The 17,323-nt window shown below is 38.1% G+C and overlaps 1 protein-coding gene across 1 annotated transcript in view; it reads left to right on the top strand.

Moving 5' to 3' along the window:
• Positions 1 to 11,934, top strand: part of LOC135197347 (uncharacterized) — a 224,566-nt gene extending 212,632 nt beyond the window's left edge. The window contains 2 exon segments of the mRNA XM_064224486.1: positions 2,818 to 4,422; positions 4,424 to 11,934. Coding sequence (XP_064080556.1) covers positions 2,818 to 4,422; positions 4,424 to 5,380 — 2,562 coding nt within the window. The 3' untranslated portion in view covers positions 5,381 to 11,934.
• The last annotated feature ends 5,389 nt before the right edge of the window (positions 11,935 to 17,323 follow it).

The following is a 17,323-nucleotide window of genomic DNA, read 5'->3' on the forward strand; positions in this document are numbered from 1 at the left end:
TTTGCTTGCTTGGCTGTATAAAACAATGTCATGCTCTTGGGAGCCTTAAGGAAATGCTTTCCCATCGCTGCAAATTGCTTGCTAACGCAACTTCCCACATGTCGGTCGGTTCGTCGTTCCATTTCTCTCTCTCTCTCTCTCTCGCTCTCTCTTCTCTCTCTGATGATTGATGTCACTGGAGGGAGACCTGAATAATCTCGTCAGCCGATGGGTCCTTTCACCTAATCCGACTCACAAGAGGCGATGATGGCTGGTGGCTGTCTAATTAGACGTTTGGAAATGCCACTTATCCTGCCTGGCACAGTTGCATGATCATGCATGAAAGGTTTTCCATCCATCCATTCGGGTGTGCTGAGCCTCTCTGAGGATGCGGTGACTGAAGAGGAGCGGCTGATGAGCTGAAGGATTCTTGTCCTTCGTGGTATATCTCGTGCTCTCACTGTAATTTGGTTCAAGAGACATAGCGCTCTGGATACATTACTGTTTCCTACAAAAATAGGGTCATTATTAGGATACATTAACTGTTCTCTAGAAAAATAGGGTCATTATTATTTCCAATTAAGTTCAAGAGACGTAGCGTTCAGGATACATTACTGTTTTATAGGAAAATAGGGTCATTATTTCCAATTAGGTTCAAGAGATTTGCGTTCAGGATACATTACTGTTTTATAGGAAAATAGGGTCATTATTTCCAATTAGGTTCAAGAGACATAGCGTTCAGAATACATTACTGTTTCCTAGAAAAATAAGTTCATTATTATTTCCAATTAATAATGTTGGATTTACTTACCCAAAGCTGTCCCCTTACAAATGTAGTGAACCCCTTAGCAAAGAATCAAAGAATAAATTACCTATATTCTTGCATAATGTTAATTTATTTTTCCTAAAAATACTGGATAGCAGTATTTAACTCAAGCGGCCTCATTAAATTAGCCCTTTCCCCAGAGGTACCTCTGCCTACAAGTATAAAATGTAGGAAATCTATCATAAACCCGAACCTTACAGCAAAATTTTCGAATCCATTTCAAGGGAAAATTATTGATTTGAAACTTTTAGCTTTGAATTACGGACAACAAAACTCAACGAATAAGGAGAGTATTTCATTTCACTATTTCTTGAATGGTTCATTGAAGGTTTGTTTTTTACACCGTGTTCCCTTCAATAATAAAGGAAAATTAGTATTGCACGATACGTTCATATATACACACACACGGAGGGAGAGAGAGAGGAGTTTGCGAAGTTTGAAGGCTCTTTTGATGATGGGAACTTCGTAATTACTTGCTGTGAATACATTATGAAGATTAGCTTATTGTTCGTCCCTTAATATGAGGGGAATCTCATAACGATAATGAGGCCTCTTTTTAGGAACACTGTCATCGACAAGGAATTAGGTCTGAGAGAGAGAGAGAGAGAGAGAGAGAGAGAGAGAGAGAGAGAGAGAGAGAGAGAGAGAGAGAGTGAGTTATTATATCGATATTGAGAATTTATGAAAAGTCAGTGCAGGAGTGTAACTGGTGACTGGGAGTAGCAAAGTAGTAGTCGTAGTTGTAGGTCCACAGCATGGTGGAGAAAGGGGAGAGGAAGGGGGGGGGGGGGGGGGGGGGGGGAAGAAGGGCCTACATTCGGGGGAGGAGGATGTACTAAGGGAGAGAGCTCCGACGGCATAGCAATCGATCACGTTGATTTATTGCACATCCGCGACCATCCACTGATCTCTCTCTCTCTCTCTCTCTCTCTCTCTCTCTCTCTCCTCTCTCTCTCAGGAGAGATGATATTTTACCTATACGATCTTCAAAAATTACGTCGCCCTTCGATTCAATTTCTGAACCCTTAGTCACACCATAAAAGCGATCTTCCAATATTCTCTAGTGATCGTCCTGGCTTCAGCTAATACCAACTAGAACGAGAGATGGGACGAAAGGACGATTCTTCTTCACCCTTTGTTTAACAAATGACGCGAAAGAGGGAGGGAGGGAGGGTGTAAGAAAGAAGAGGAAAAAGTAGAACGTGATGTCGGGTGTTTTAAAAACATTGGAGAATTATCGCTCCTGCCTGACCTTTCGGAAACTTTCGGACAAGTAACTGTCTTGGATCCTTCTTGTTGATTTTGGAAAAATATTGGACGAACTCTTTGCTGAGTTTTCAAAGTTTGTGCCTCCCCCTTTCTGGAGTTATTTTTGTCTCGCGTGAATACTGCCAAATTTAACGTAATCACTGCATTTAATGGATTTTGATGTTTCAAAAACTACTGTTTGAATCACGGTATAAGATGATAGGAAAAACTTTGCCTTAACTGGTCAATTTTTAGGGAAAATATTTAACCTACTAAATCTTCCATATTCTCTCTCTCTCTCTCTATCACATATAAATAATTGATCTATTTTTTAAGGATAGTAGCCATTAAAATCAAACCATATTTAATTTTTTTTAATGAAACTGAATCCAATTTTTTGTAAATGAAACTGAACAACCCCATTTTTTTTTTAACGAAACTGAACCCCAAGAATCTGGACATGGCATCCCACCCCAGCTATAAAGGAGATTTAACCCTTCAATCTTTTCTTGAACAGGTTATTTTGATAAAACTAGCCGTTGATGTTGTCCCTGAGAAGTACAATTTTTGCGTCGGAATTGTTAGACGTTACAATATTGCTGCTCTCCCAAATTAATCAAAAGCGTTATCTATTTATTAACTGCTTACCAACAAGTTTAAAATGATCATCAGTACAATTATGTATCCTGTCCTGATTATTACATATCAAACTGCGAATATTTTTCTTTTTACTTATGTAGTAAATATTCTCTCTCTCATTTCAGGAGTCTCCAATGGACCTGAGCTTTCAAGTGGTTGCAACCAGGAAAGTCAAGAAAAGAAAGCAGCCTCCAACTGCTCCAGTACCAGAGGAAAGCAACAACAATGAACTCTCAGAGGGGCAAAAGATGGACCTGTCCACGTGTGTCGAGCCTCCGGACAAAATTACCAGGCTGGACAGTGTCTGCAAGGAGGACACGGCTGCCACAACAACAGTGCCTATGGATGATCATCCGTCCTTGGACACTCGACCTCCAACTCCGCCAGAAACCCCTGAGGGAGGACCCGGTAGTGATGGAGAACAGTTTCCAGTCGAGGAGCAGCACCCAATAACAGAAGAGCTAGAAACTCCTGTTAGCGAAATAGAAGAGCTAGAGACACCCGTTTCCGATGAACCTCAACCTCTCCCTACCGAAGGAGAAGAAAAGGAAATGGAGGTTGAGGGCAACATAGAGAATTCAGTGGTGGAAGAAGAAGGGGAACCTGCTCCAGCAGAAACTGAACAAGATGCAGCGGCACCTGAGACCGTGGAGGAAGAACAGACTCAGGAGGTGGAAGAAAATGTAGAAGTACCCGACGAAACACAGAACAACCTTGGAGGAGACGAAGAGCTAGCTGTGGATAAAGAAGGTGAAACTAGAGAAAATGAAGTGGGAGATGTAGATGGTGCTGACGATTTTGATATATCGAAAGAATCTAATGAACTAGTAATGGACCATGACTCTGAGACTCCGCTTGAAGTTGATACTAGTCATGAAACTGAAGGGGAAGGCGAGGGGGATGGGGAGACAGAAATGGATCATAGTGATGGTCCAGAAGAACAGTCTAATAGTGTGGTTGGAACAGAGTGTGAAACCGAGAATGTCAAAGAGTGTCCTGATGATGAGCAAGAAGACAGTGCTATAGATGTAACTGAAACCAGTGCCAGTGAACCAATTGATAGTGATGACAAAGACACAGACTTAAATGTAAGCACTGAATCCAATGAATTAGATAATGAAGTGTCAAGTGAGCCAACATCTGTCACAAAACATGTACAAACAGACGAAGGCCCACTTAACCTTACTCAGAGGTGTAAAGATGGTAAAAAGGGTTTCGGAAAAGATTGCTATGTATTTACTGATAACGAAGACGACGAAGATGGTGAGCAAGAAGAAGAGCGTGATGAAGTAGGTGCCCTGGATCTTTCTCGGCACGCTCGTACGGTTAGGGAAGCCAGGGCACAGAGGGAAAGCCTTGATTCACCACCTCTTGCCAATGGAAACTCCCCTGGCGATGGTTCAGGCAAAAACAAAGCAGCCCGAGGGCAAGGCACACAGACGATTCTCTCCATCACTCAAAGTAACAAATCAAAGAAACTTAAACAAAAGAATGCTACCTCTACAACCACATCACCCACATCACAGACTACTGCTACCACACCTATCAACAGACCAGCAATGCCACTAGACTGGGCTAGATCCTCTCTTGTGTCAACCCCAGTGAGTCCCCAAGCTGTGGCTTTCAGTGATCTGATGACTCTCTCCCATGCTGCTGTACAACTACAATTAGCCATGGCACATGCACAAGCCCAGGCTCAAGCCCAAGCTCAGGCACAGGCCCAAGCCCAAAGCCCAGGCTCAGGCTCAAGCATTGGCACAAGCCCAGGTGCTCAAGAGCTTGAAAGTGAGCGAGTCCCTTAGTATTATTAATGGGTCTGGTGACACACTAACCATCAGCCCCATTCCTACTTATTCAGAATCAAAATCTGCTAAAACCACCAATTCCAAAACCGTTAGCAAGAGCCACCACAGCAACAAGACAATGAACGGAAATTCCATAAATCATAATAAAACATCAGGTAACAAATCCCATAGTAGTCACAAATTAGCAAGTGGTCTCGTCAATACTAAAAGCAGTGGTGGTAGCCTTCCAGCTATCAAGACAACAATACCCAAGTCTGCCTTGACATCACTCAAAATTCCATCGGTGCCAGTTTGCTCTAAATCAAACAGCACCACAGTATCATCAAGTGGCAAGTCAGAGAAAGAACACAAAGATCATCCAGAGAGAACAGGAGACCCCGTCTTTAAAATAACAAACCAAAAACTAGCAGAATTTGTTCGTCGTCAACACCTTCAACAGAAAATGAAGCAAAATAACATGAAATCAAGCACTGTCACCAGTATAACCTCTTCCACAACCGATAGCTTAAGCAGTAATAACTCCACCAAAACTACGACTTCGACTGCAACGAAGAGCTCCTTGATTAGCAGTTTCAAGTTGGGCTCTCCCTCTGCGACATCCTTTAACAATGCCACGTCAATCTCCAAGACCTCAGGGGGAGGGTCGGGCCAAAATCACCGGACAGGTGGCCATAGCGTTCGAGCGACTAACACTAGCGTCAGACAGATCCCTAATCCATCCCTCCTTCGACAGCAGTCTGAATCCAGGATAACGGGTGGCCTGTCTGGCCTTGGCTCTAGGAAGTCGTCAGAGTCCATCAGTAAAATCGAGAGTCTGACTAGATCCCTTCACGAAAAAGCAACAGCATCCTCCCTGGCAGCCATAAATTCGGCTGCCAGATAGATGGATGGATGGATGGATGGCTGGGATTAGAAAAGGAGTGTCCCAAGTTTATTTATTGTTCTCGTGAGTGGCAAAATAGTTGTGTGCATCTATACTGAAGATTTGCATAGTCGGTTTGGAAAGTTTCACATCGGTTTTGAAACTTTGGTGTGAAAACTTTTCTTGTTGCAAAAGTCGGCACCTTTTAGGTTTTATTCTCAGCTGAACTTTTGCCTCGTAGCTTTAACTAAAACTTGTGATCTATCAGAGGAAAAAGCATGAAGCTTCCCTAGACGGCTGTTGGTTCATATTTACAGTACATTACTGATATTCCCGCCGTTTTGGTGATTAGACAACAATAGTGTGGAAAGCTCTCACTCGTGAAAGTTTACGGCGCTGTAACTTGATGCCAAACATTGAGGTGAACCTTACAAAAACGTTTTAATTGACTGTCTCTGAAAGGTGACACAGAGCGTATATATATTATATATATATAATAATAATAATAAAGTGTATTAAAATATATCTAAGTCAGAGTAGTTAATGAAGTTGTGCGTCTCTCAGGAGGGGATTGAAGTGTAAAATAAAATGAGAAGATATATTTGATATAGAGGAAAACTTTAATCCAAATTGGATTCAAATTCCATAATAGTGCGTAACCCCTGTTTTGAGAAAAAAGAAAAAAAACAGTGCAGCGTAAATAGGCACTTCATTATGTATTCCAGTGATGTTTTCTTCTTTTTTTATAGTTAATATATTAGATCTGATATCTTGTGGGGAGTATGAACCACACGGCAGAAAGTGATATAGTAATTAGATTTAGCAAATAAGGCCTTTTTTTCGCTTTTGATCTGGCTTTAATTTTGATGTAGGGGTTCCCAGCGTACGTGTGTGCTTTTTGTTGTTACATCTTTATTGTTAGAAATTATATATCCCGGTTCAGGAGGAAACATCCAGTTTCTTACCGAAGGAAAAAAATACTATGGTATTCAGTTGTTGATTATTTTTTTTGTTGAATTTATATGGTTTTGCACTGATATATAACTCTTGTTGAATGTATATGGTTAATTATACATGTTCGCGCGTGCATACATACATAAATTCCATATATACAGTGTATATAAAGGAGGTTCATCATGAAGAGTTGATATTGTGAACTAGCTATGTGACCACAAGTGTGTATGCACGCCGTCGTACACATATTATTCACATATTGAATATGCACGTACGCCCCTGCAATCAAGAATGACCAAAGAGCTTATAGCAGCTTCTTCTCTCTCCGTATTTTCCCCCTTGTTTCTTTCTTTGCTCTTTTAAGGAATACTGTAAATACATAACATTTATGGACATTATATTGAGTAGAGTAGAATAAAAACCCTCTCCTTGTTCTTCCCTTACCGCCTTGTTCCGTCACATCCTTCGGTTCCAAGATTCCTAATCTCCAACCTTACCCCACTTTCGCCTTCCGTTCCTAAACCGACCCCTCCCCCCCCCCTCCACCACAAAAATATGCTTCTTGCTCCCCCGACCCCCAAAAAACTTCTCTCTCCCTGTATAGATGTGGCGTGAATCTAGAGTATAATGTACAAATAGCACTATGTTTATTATCTAGGAGCGAAATGGCGTTTGACCTCCCTTCACTTTCTGACTGTCTTCATCTACATTGAATATCATCCTGTTGACTACTACTAAATTGCCTGTGAATGTTTTTTTTTTCTTTTTTTTTTTTGTTGGAAATTCTAAGAGCTCTCTCTCTCTCTCTATCTCTCTCTCTCTCTCTTCTCTCTCTCTCTCTCTCTCTCTCTCTCATATCATCGTAGCTTCGCGAAACCTTTTCACCCGCTAAGAAGTTTAAGCTGAAAACCTCTTGTAAATGACCAGACCCATTATTAGACTAATAATTATTTGTCATGTTAGTCGGACAATGACTGTAATCGGCCGCTGGCCTTTGACGTGAATAGCTCTCGATTGCAACCATTTGTCGAGAAGATTTTAGTGGAAAGAATTATCTACCCAACAGGCCGGCTACGGATTGAATAAAGGACTTGTCCTACTATTTCCACGGCTACCAACTTTGTTTACCAGGCCGCCACTATTCACTTATGGAAGTAACTAACACTTGCTTACCCAGCAAGCTAAGACAGTTTCCGCACTCCGTAACCGGCCGGCAGGGAAAAATATGCGCTTCCTTAAGATAGTAATCTTAAATCTCAGCGTGACTCATAATGACATATATAAAATAGATTTTAGGTGGTCGGTTTTTCCAGTCGTTAGAAGTCGAATATTAACGGCTTTAAGCTTACTTAAAGGACGCTTTTAAAAGAAAATAAAAAAAAATAATTAAAGCTTTCTATATGTGTAGAGAGTTACTGCTATTTGGTGCTATGGGTAAAGCAAGCGACTCGCTATTCATGGAAACTTTTGGGGATCACTAAGGAAATTGTGAAGTGTTGTCTCATCTGACGATGTCCTTGTCCTGAACTTATTTCTATCCTAACTCGGACGGCCTGACCGCGTCGAGATTCACATACGTCATTTTAGTTGCAAGTCTCTCTCTCTCTCTCTCTCTCTCTCTCTCTCTCTCTCTCTCTCTCTCTCTCTCTCTCTAAACCTGTTTAACCACACGGAAGGTAATATACATTCTTGACAGTTCTCGAAAGGCGTTCCTTTCCCTTAGCGACCTATGTTACCCCCATTCAAGTCTCTCTTATTCTCCATTTGAAGATTTTTATTTCCTCTCCAGCTTTTTTAAAATTTCAATTCGAGCTCTCACTCTCGCTACGCTACTTCCAACACTTGCAGGTAACCATTTTTTTTTATTGTTCCGTTACGGATGGCGTGTAAAATAACTGCTGTTAATGTAACAAGTTACATAAAACTTCAATTGCGTATTCTTATGCACATGGCTGTACGCCATTTCCTTCTTTGCACCTTATTAGTAGTCACATTGTATTAAGTTTTTAACCTTCGTTGGCTTGCAACAAGTATCATCTTGTTATATATTTTTAGGTCTCTCTCTCTCTCTCTCTCTCTCTCTCTCTCTCTCTCTCTCTCTCTGTGCTCTAACATGCTTAGCTTACTTTTATCACCTGAACTTGATACAAACTGTCGCCCTACTACTAATTTTGTATATATATTTCTTGAATGGAAGTTCCTGCAGATTTCATTTTGTGCTTTACAAAGTCGACGAAGTGATCGATCGGTCCAACCCCCCCTTCCAACTCCCCCCCGTTATTGATGTATCCAGTTTTTTTGTTATTTTTTTTTTTAAATTTACGTACTTACCCATTGAGGTGTGTGTGCCATCAGTAGTAATCGTTTCTTGACGTAGATGTTATAAGTCTGTGTATATGTGTGCGTGTGTGTGACTGCGCATGCTTGCCCGCCAGCGCGTCTTCAGAATGAATGGCTGGGGGTGATGCAAGGGTATTTTAAACGAGTTTTGAGAAATGCAAGACCTACAAGCTTTACATTACAGTGTGGTTGTCAGCAACACGACTGGGAGAATACAATATTTTGCGTAGCAGCTGGCTCATTTAAAAAAAATATATACCTGACATCATAACAACTGATGAATTACAGTCATACTTAAGCAATCTATAATTACAGCCACTTTCGACTTTAGACAACTTGATAAATTGATCTTTTATTCTGTAATTATCGCTGGTAAATTTTCACCTAGACCACAAAGCGACATCTAATGTCGTACGTCTCCCAAACCACTCTGCAAATAAACAAAGAGAAAGGTATTTGGCAAACATCTGCTATCAGTGAATCAACACGAGATGCACTTGTACCCAATTAAAATGAATTTGTAGCCGATTAAAATTCACGAACAACTTTTATCCCGGATAATCACGCTACAATTAGACTTTTTTTTACTGAGGAGGGAGTGTGTGTGTGTGTAATATTTTTGTGCGTGCATGTATTTCGTTTTGTCGTGTAGATTAGTTTGTTATGTTTTGATGATTTTTCTCAAATTTTATGCTTCTTATTTTTAAAGCTCTGCGATGCCAAAAATGCATGAAATAAGTTCCACTTTCGTAGCGAAACGTAGAGTGTGTGAACATTCTGACCTCCCCATGAAATACAGCGATGTTCAGATTCATACATTTTTTTCCCCAAAAGAAAATGATGTTTAGCCGTTTTACAATGATCGAAAAGTAAAAAAAAAAAAAAAAAAAAAAAAAAGTACAAATGTAACAACCGCTGCTCCACCATTGTGTATTGTGTGTGAGTGTTAGAGGTGCTTGTAACAACTGTCATATTTACACGAAGTTCTGTCTTAATCCGTTGGATTATATTATACACTTTTTTTCATTAGATTTGACTGACGTTAAGTAGCGTTGGAAACGAAGGGCATTGTCACATCTCAAAGATTATTAGACGCCTAAGAATAGTCAAGGTCGTTTTTACGTAGTTGAAAAATTTTCAATAGCTAACGCTATTATTAGCACTTTTACCATTAATATTGTTACCATTAATTTCATGGTTTCTGCCAAACTTGGTGATTTGGTTGTTTGCTAGGACACGAAAAGTTCATGTTCTTAGCTTTTGGACAAGAGGCCAACTTCATGTTCTTTGCTTGGACGAGTTATCTCAAGGAATCCGACGTTTCAGACAATGAATGCAGTAGATTCCCAGTTAGGAAAACATGATGGCGGTTAATCCGGTCAGTTAAATTTATATTGGTCTTAAAAATATAAATGTGATTGTAATGGGCTTCATAAACTTGCAATTAAAAGTTAGGATACTTTTATAACCGCCTTCCGAAATTAATCAATACGGTTGACAACTACTAAAATCATTATATGGGTTAATGTGTCCCCATAAAAGACTGTCGCTATATGACTTACTATTTCGACTATCGACTGCCATAGCATAGAATGAGTGTCAGTAACTGATATAATAACTGTAATTAGGAATTACCTACACTGTACTGACCAGAGGTTACTCTACCTTCGAAGCCTGAGTTTTAAGTGGACTCGTTATACTCGGTTCCTAAGTATTTGTCTTTACAAAATTCTTGAAGATACGCAATTCGTTTTCTTCGGTTCATGCGTAGTTTAAGAATCTATAAATAAGACATTTTAAGAGATTCTCAAGAAAACCAATACGTCTGAATGTCCTTAAGTCACACGAAATTGAGTATTAACCGATGACTTAGAATTAGAAAACACACAAATCTTGTTTAAAACAATTCTCTCTCCTCCCTTCTGAATGAGTTGTGGGAATACGTCATCATAAGAAACTGCGTGTGCCGTGTTATTTTAAAGGTGCATGTCTGAGTGGGATATGTTTACTCTTAAATTATTTTTAATATGCAAGATTCGTGAATGTTGGAATCACACATCCCGTTTATTGCAAAAAAGCTTTTTCCTCATCGACGACATCCAGTTGTTGTTATAAAAACCGCTGAAAGTGGGCAGTTTATTATTACGATTGTCGTTTTTATCATTAATATTGTATTATCTTCTTCACTTTCTATTTTCGCAAGTGCTCTGTGTGCGTTTTTTTTTTTAAGTGAATGTGGCCTACGATTTTTCTCACTGACAAATAAAGAAACTTTTTTGACTGTGTTAAAAGGACTAGATGTAAAATCTACACGGAAAATATTTCACAACTAAATATATACTGGTTACCGAAATATTAGACGATACGTTCTTCTCCAACAGCATCTCTGTTTTGTGGTGAAACATAATTATAGATAACTATATATATATATATAAAACAAAGTACCTGACATTATGCCACTAAATAAAGGTGCAGCAAAATTACTCGCACTGATGAGTACACTAAGGAGTCTTAGAAGCGGTCCTTACGTCTGTTCATATTCCACGAACACCAAAAAGTTAAAAAGTAAAAAGTTTGTCTTCTAGGCGATACGCAGAACATTCGACCTTACGCACAGACAGCACAAGGGTGGAAATAGCCCAGCCTTTGTTTCAGTCATTTCCATATCTGGTATCTGGGGAGCAGTTTGAGTACCATTCCGGGTTTATACTTTCTGCGTTGAATTGAATTTCTCTCTCTCTCTCTCTCTCTCTCTCTCTCTCTCTCTCTCTCTCTCTCTCTCTCTCTCTCTCTCTCCTTTTTGTTGAGAATTCAGTGAATTTAGTTTTCCCCGCTACGACCATTTAAAAAAAAAAGTACTACACCCGGAAAATCAAATTGTTCTTCACTTCGCTCGTACGAGTTTATGTATCTGCCTCTTTTTTTCCTTCCTGTATATATATTCCAGTATATCCCCTCTCCCTCCAATCCTAAATTTTCCTTTACCCTATGTCCTCATTCGCTGCTGATCCTATCCTTCCCTCCATTCCTTCCTAACCCTCACCTCCCCCCCTTGTAACACTTTTCGGGGAGCAAATTGCTACTATTCCTCCTCTTCCTCCTCCTCTCCCCCTTTTTATGTGTATTATAATGTTACAGTGAACGTGTTAAATAACGTTACTACAGTGGACGGTGTTAACAGTGAACGTGTTACATTACGTTACAGTGGACGGTGCTCGTTTTGTACTCTAGTGGCCGTCAAATGTATTAATGGCCGGTGGAAATATACTTGATCATAATGATTCTCGTGTTTTTTTCTTAACCCTCACCTAACAAGGATATTATAATTTAATATATTAAGATAAATGAACATATGTTGTGATGTCGAGGCAAATTTATTAAATAGCTCGCAAGTTGAAACCATTAGAAAACATTCTTCTCATTTGCGAATGTTAACGCTCATGATAACAAGAAAAATTAGGAGCAGGGTGACGACGGCATTTGGAAAAAGCCATTAATGAATACAAACAAAAAAGAATAAATGGAAATCAGTCTCTGCCTTTCCTCAATTAACATCCAAATTATATTTATAAGAACAAGAAAGACTCACATTGTACACATCTTTCTTATAATCCAAAAGAAATTAACAACCAAGCCTCCAAAAAAATCCTACAAGATAAGCTTGCACGTACAGTGATGATGCCTATCATGCATCAGCATTTGCAATCACTCCAAAAACCTTAATGAGGTCCGACAATGACCCTGGTTCCTAATTCGTGGCAGCTAAAACGACTTTTAATGTTTTGGAGCATGAACAAAACTTTATTCCTCATAACCTGTGCTCCTAATGAGTTGCAGAAAATGCTATGATTAGCACAATTTCTCTTTGGAAGTCTAAAAAAAATTCATTCCTATCCTCTACTTGAGTGAATTGCAACAACTATCATTATCAAAATAAAAACACCTTGGAAATACGAAAGCTCCAAGTAAGTACATTGTAACGGCTCCAAATATCATCATGAAAATAGTTTTGCACGCCTAGAAATATTCTCCCACTCGATGCTTCCAAGTGAATAATTTCAAATCACCATCATCATAAAACCTTTTTTAAAGCACACACACACACAAAAAAAAACATTCCCAATCGCTGCTTCTGAATAAAATTCACCCATTACCATTTTGAACCTGGGAACTTTTTTTTATCCAGAAAAGAGGTAATTAATGGTTAAAAAAAAGGCTGATAGTAGCCAAGACACGTCAAACCAGCACATGCCACCCTTCTATATTCTACATTTGAAACAATAAAATGGAAAGGAAAAACATGAAGTTTAATGAGAGAGAGAGAGAGAGAGAGATGAGAAGCAGTGACCCGTTCAAATTAAGTACCTTGTTCTAGAATCTTTAAAGGCCACTTATGACATACTGTACTTTTAGGAAGCAACAGGCTCTTCCATATATTACAATAACAGAAATTCTTTGTAATATATTCAGTAATTTTTTTTCTAGTAATAGGTGACTTTCAATCAAGCCTGTCGCATGATCTCATTTTATACAACACTGAACTTCACTTCTAAGGAGTAAATCTTTGCCTATGCGCTGTTCATACGGCAAAAGCAATAGTCTGCATGTATCATGCAGGTTCAAAACAATAGCTTGACAAACAATTCGAAATCCCAGAGAGCTTGCTGCCTGTGCAACATAAAACGACCTCGCCTTCGTGAAACTACTGTGAATACCGCTCATGTAAAAGTGACTGAAAGATTAAGCTCAATAAACTGGCTTGCCTAAGTTCTTCAATAAACTGTCTAGAAAAATGTCTGTCCAGGGCGTTATTGTACATTTTTTAAACTATCAGCTTCTACATAACCTGTGCTTTTTCAAGGAAAATAGTATTAAATAACATAGTATGGGCATCTAGGAATTCGTTTAAAAGAATTATAGATAATTATTGTAAACTAATATATATATATATATATACATTATATTAATTTTATATATATCTATATGTGTGGTTATATATTATAATATATATATATTATTAATATATATATAGTATATATATGTGTGTGTATCTATATATAATATATATATATATATATATATATAAGATGTTGTGTGTATGTATATGTATATACTATTATATATATATATATTATATATATATATTATATATATATACTATATGCATCATATTTAAAAGCCAATGCACACGTTTCCTCCATAATCCACTGGAAAAACTTCAGATATATCCAGTCTTATTGAGGAGTCAACAAAACGCCTACAATACTGCTATATCTATTAATTCCTAAGCCAACAGCTGTTTCTATCACCCATGTTCGTCTTCAGGGCCAATTTTGATTCATAATGGAATTACGGTCTTAAATATAATAGATTTCAGCCAAAAAAATACCAAAATATCAAGAACCAAAAATGAAACATTAAAAATGAGAAAATTTACTGCAACTTTCATAACTTTAGAAATCAGTAACAAATTTCTCTGGCCAGTACCTCTCCCTGAATATCCCAGTTCTAGAGAGACTAGCCTCGAGTCTCTTCAGCCATCCTAAGTCTGACACAATTCCCACTGATATGCTTCCTTGCGTCTTCCAAATTTACATCTGTGAAGTAAGAAGGTCTGGAATCCCCGTTTCCCCAAGGACAGTCATCAGTGCCTCTTGTAGTTCACACTGGTAGGCTTTTCATCCTTCTCTACAGTCAAACTTGCAAGCTAGGCTGGTCCAAACTTCCTTGAATCTCCCTGAGGTAACGATGTTTGCCAACGGAACTCCCAGTACAAACTACACTGTGCTGCAGAGCATTTCCGTCCTTGGCCGATATAGGAAGCTTGGGACCAGCTTACTTCACAGATATAAATTCGGAAGAGGCACGGAAGCCTCTCAGTTCAAGCTGTCCTTGACGTCGGATGACTGGAAAATTCTGGAGCCCTCTCTGGAGTTGAGGTATTCATGAAAAGGTCCTAGAATGAGGAATTTGTTACTCATTTTTTAAAACTACGAAGATTTTAGCAAATGTCCAAATTTTTATAATATTAATTCTTTTATTCTTGCTTTCTGCTATTTTTTTTTTAAAGGTGAACTCTGATACATGTAAGACTTTAATTCCAATATTTACCTATATTAGCCTCTAAGATGGCCACAGATGGTCGAAACATCTGTAGGTTTAAGAATGAACAAATATAGTTGTAAAGTAGCGGGACTGGAGATATCTGAAGTTTTGCTAGTAGACTGTGGAAGCCACGTGTGTATGATCGCTTAAATATAATTAAGTAAAGACTGAAAAGTAAGAAAATATAAACAATATGAGAAAAAAGAAACAACATGAGAAAAGGCATGGAAAGCCCGGATGGATGTAGGTGGAGAATCTAACATCCACCCTTCTGTTGGCTAACATCGTTACCCCAGGGGGATCCAAGGAAGTTGGAATAGCATAGCTTACAAGTATGACTTGGGAGGTGGATGGAAATCCTCCTAGTCTGAACTACGTCGGGCACCGATGGCTGCCCTTGTAGTGGGCGTGGAGGAGCAATGGAGTCCTTGGGCTTAGAAATGAATAAAAATAGCTATACTATTCTCCTTATCCCTCCTCCTGAAGACTGAAAAGGCACTAGAGATTTTTGATGTTTTGACAGTAAAAAAAAATGTATAAATGTGTATATAATACACATACATATATATCATAAATACAATAGGCCTTTTTCACCCTAAAAGGTATGGCACCAGGAAATATTACGTTCCAGTTTTCCATAAATCTTTCTGGAATGAGGTTGTTATCCAAAGGCATACCATATGATATCAGTCCAGCGTGCTAAAATCGACGAGCGGAGAATCCAGATGCAGCGTACAGAACCAGTCGTCCATTAAACTACTAATTTTTAAGCAACTACGTCAAGGTTACGATTCGGCAAAATCCCTGATTTTCCCCTCATAATTAGAAAAAAAAAATTGCACTTTGATAAGTCAACACAATAGTTATTTTTCGTCCAAATGAGTAAATTATTTACAACTATTTTCTATGATTTGGCGGTTATTAAACGGCTTCGAATTCAAAACAATACATGAAATTTTTGTGTGTGACGTCATTTACCACAAAATATAATACGGTATATTCAAAATCCTAATATACAACGCGAAAAACCCAATGTAAGTTATAAAAAAAGGGGGTTAGTGGGGGGGGGGGAGGGGGGGGAGGAGTCATAAATATGCAAAATGAAATACCCAGACTTTCAACCTGTGTTTTTCTTTAAAAAAAAAAATAATAATAAAAAAAAAAAAGTATTACCAAGGAACAAAACGGTATGGCATGGTTCAGACCTTAATTTTTTTTTCTTATTCGAAATAAAACCCTTGCACACAAAACGAACTTGCTGGGACACAATGGTCTATTTTTCCTCTTCCTTCCTTTTTTTTTTTTTTTTTTTTTTTTTTTTTAGCCGGTGTTGTTTGAAGGGTCAAACCGATGAATTATTTTTGGGCGATGCTAAGCTGCTTCGGACTCTGGACGATTTTCTGGTGGGTATTCCCCGCTTGCAAGTAACTAATGCGTACTTCCCTTTCATTTTTTGTGAGTCTTAAAAGTAAAAAAAATAAATGTCTATTTCATAATTATTTATTTAATATAATTTCTTAACATTTTGAAAAAAAAAATTTTTTTGTAACAAATGTGAAATGATATTTATAAAAGGTACGATTATTTATACAACATTCTCTGTAAAGATCTATAGTAGAGATATGTATACGTATAATTTTTTTCGAACGTATATGGCTTAAGGCTGGAATAATTATTCAATTAAATTCAAATCACTTCAAATAAAAAAGGGGTAGTTTTCACTTTCTAAAAATTAGTTTCTTCACGTTTAGTCTTTTCGACGTCAGCCATTGCTTTTACTATTCTACTCGATAACTTTATTTGTTATTTATCACTAAACTTAACACATGTATCTATAATTCTCATAGTCTGGGGATTTTAATTACCAAAGCTTACCATTATATCAATTTATATGAATATGGTGTCAAAACAATGATTTGGGGACATGAACTAAAGAAAATTATAGGGACCTGTTTTGCAGATATGAAATATGAAAGACCACAGGCCACTGATTTGGGACATGAGATAGGAAAGACTATATATAGGGCACTAATTTAAGGACATGAGATGCAGGAGAGTATAGGACTCTAGGATACCATCCTCGGGGACCTGGGGTATGAAAGAGAAAAGGAAACTGATTTAGGGACTTGAACTATAGAACTGTAAATGACAACTGCTTGACGGGATATTGGGTACGAAGAATATGAGACCCTAATCCTATCAGTTAGAGACGAACTGTGCACTTTGCCGTAAAAAGACAGGCAGCTAGTGTTGCTAGTGTTATTGACGATAATGCTCGAAAGGTTGAAATGACCGTAACTGCTATATTTGAAAAGCGCCATTACTTTACTGTTTCAATCTTACGTTACACGCTTATATGAACACGATTGTTGGTCTTGCTTTATTTCATATTTTATTATTTAGTAATCTTTTTTATACCTAGAATATGGTCACTATCAAATTAGAGAGTCTGTAATAATAAAATAATAATAATATCACTAAATGTATCATGGTGCCATTTATTTCCTTTAAGCAACGTCGGGATAATAAGTGAACTTGAGTTTGCCGCTTTACAATTCACTCAAG

This window comes from Macrobrachium nipponense, chromosome 23, assembly GCF_015104395.2.
Source record: "Macrobrachium nipponense isolate FS-2020 chromosome 23, ASM1510439v2, whole genome shotgun sequence".
Classification (NCBI taxonomy): domain Eukaryota; kingdom Metazoa; phylum Arthropoda; class Malacostraca; order Decapoda; family Palaemonidae; genus Macrobrachium; species Macrobrachium nipponense.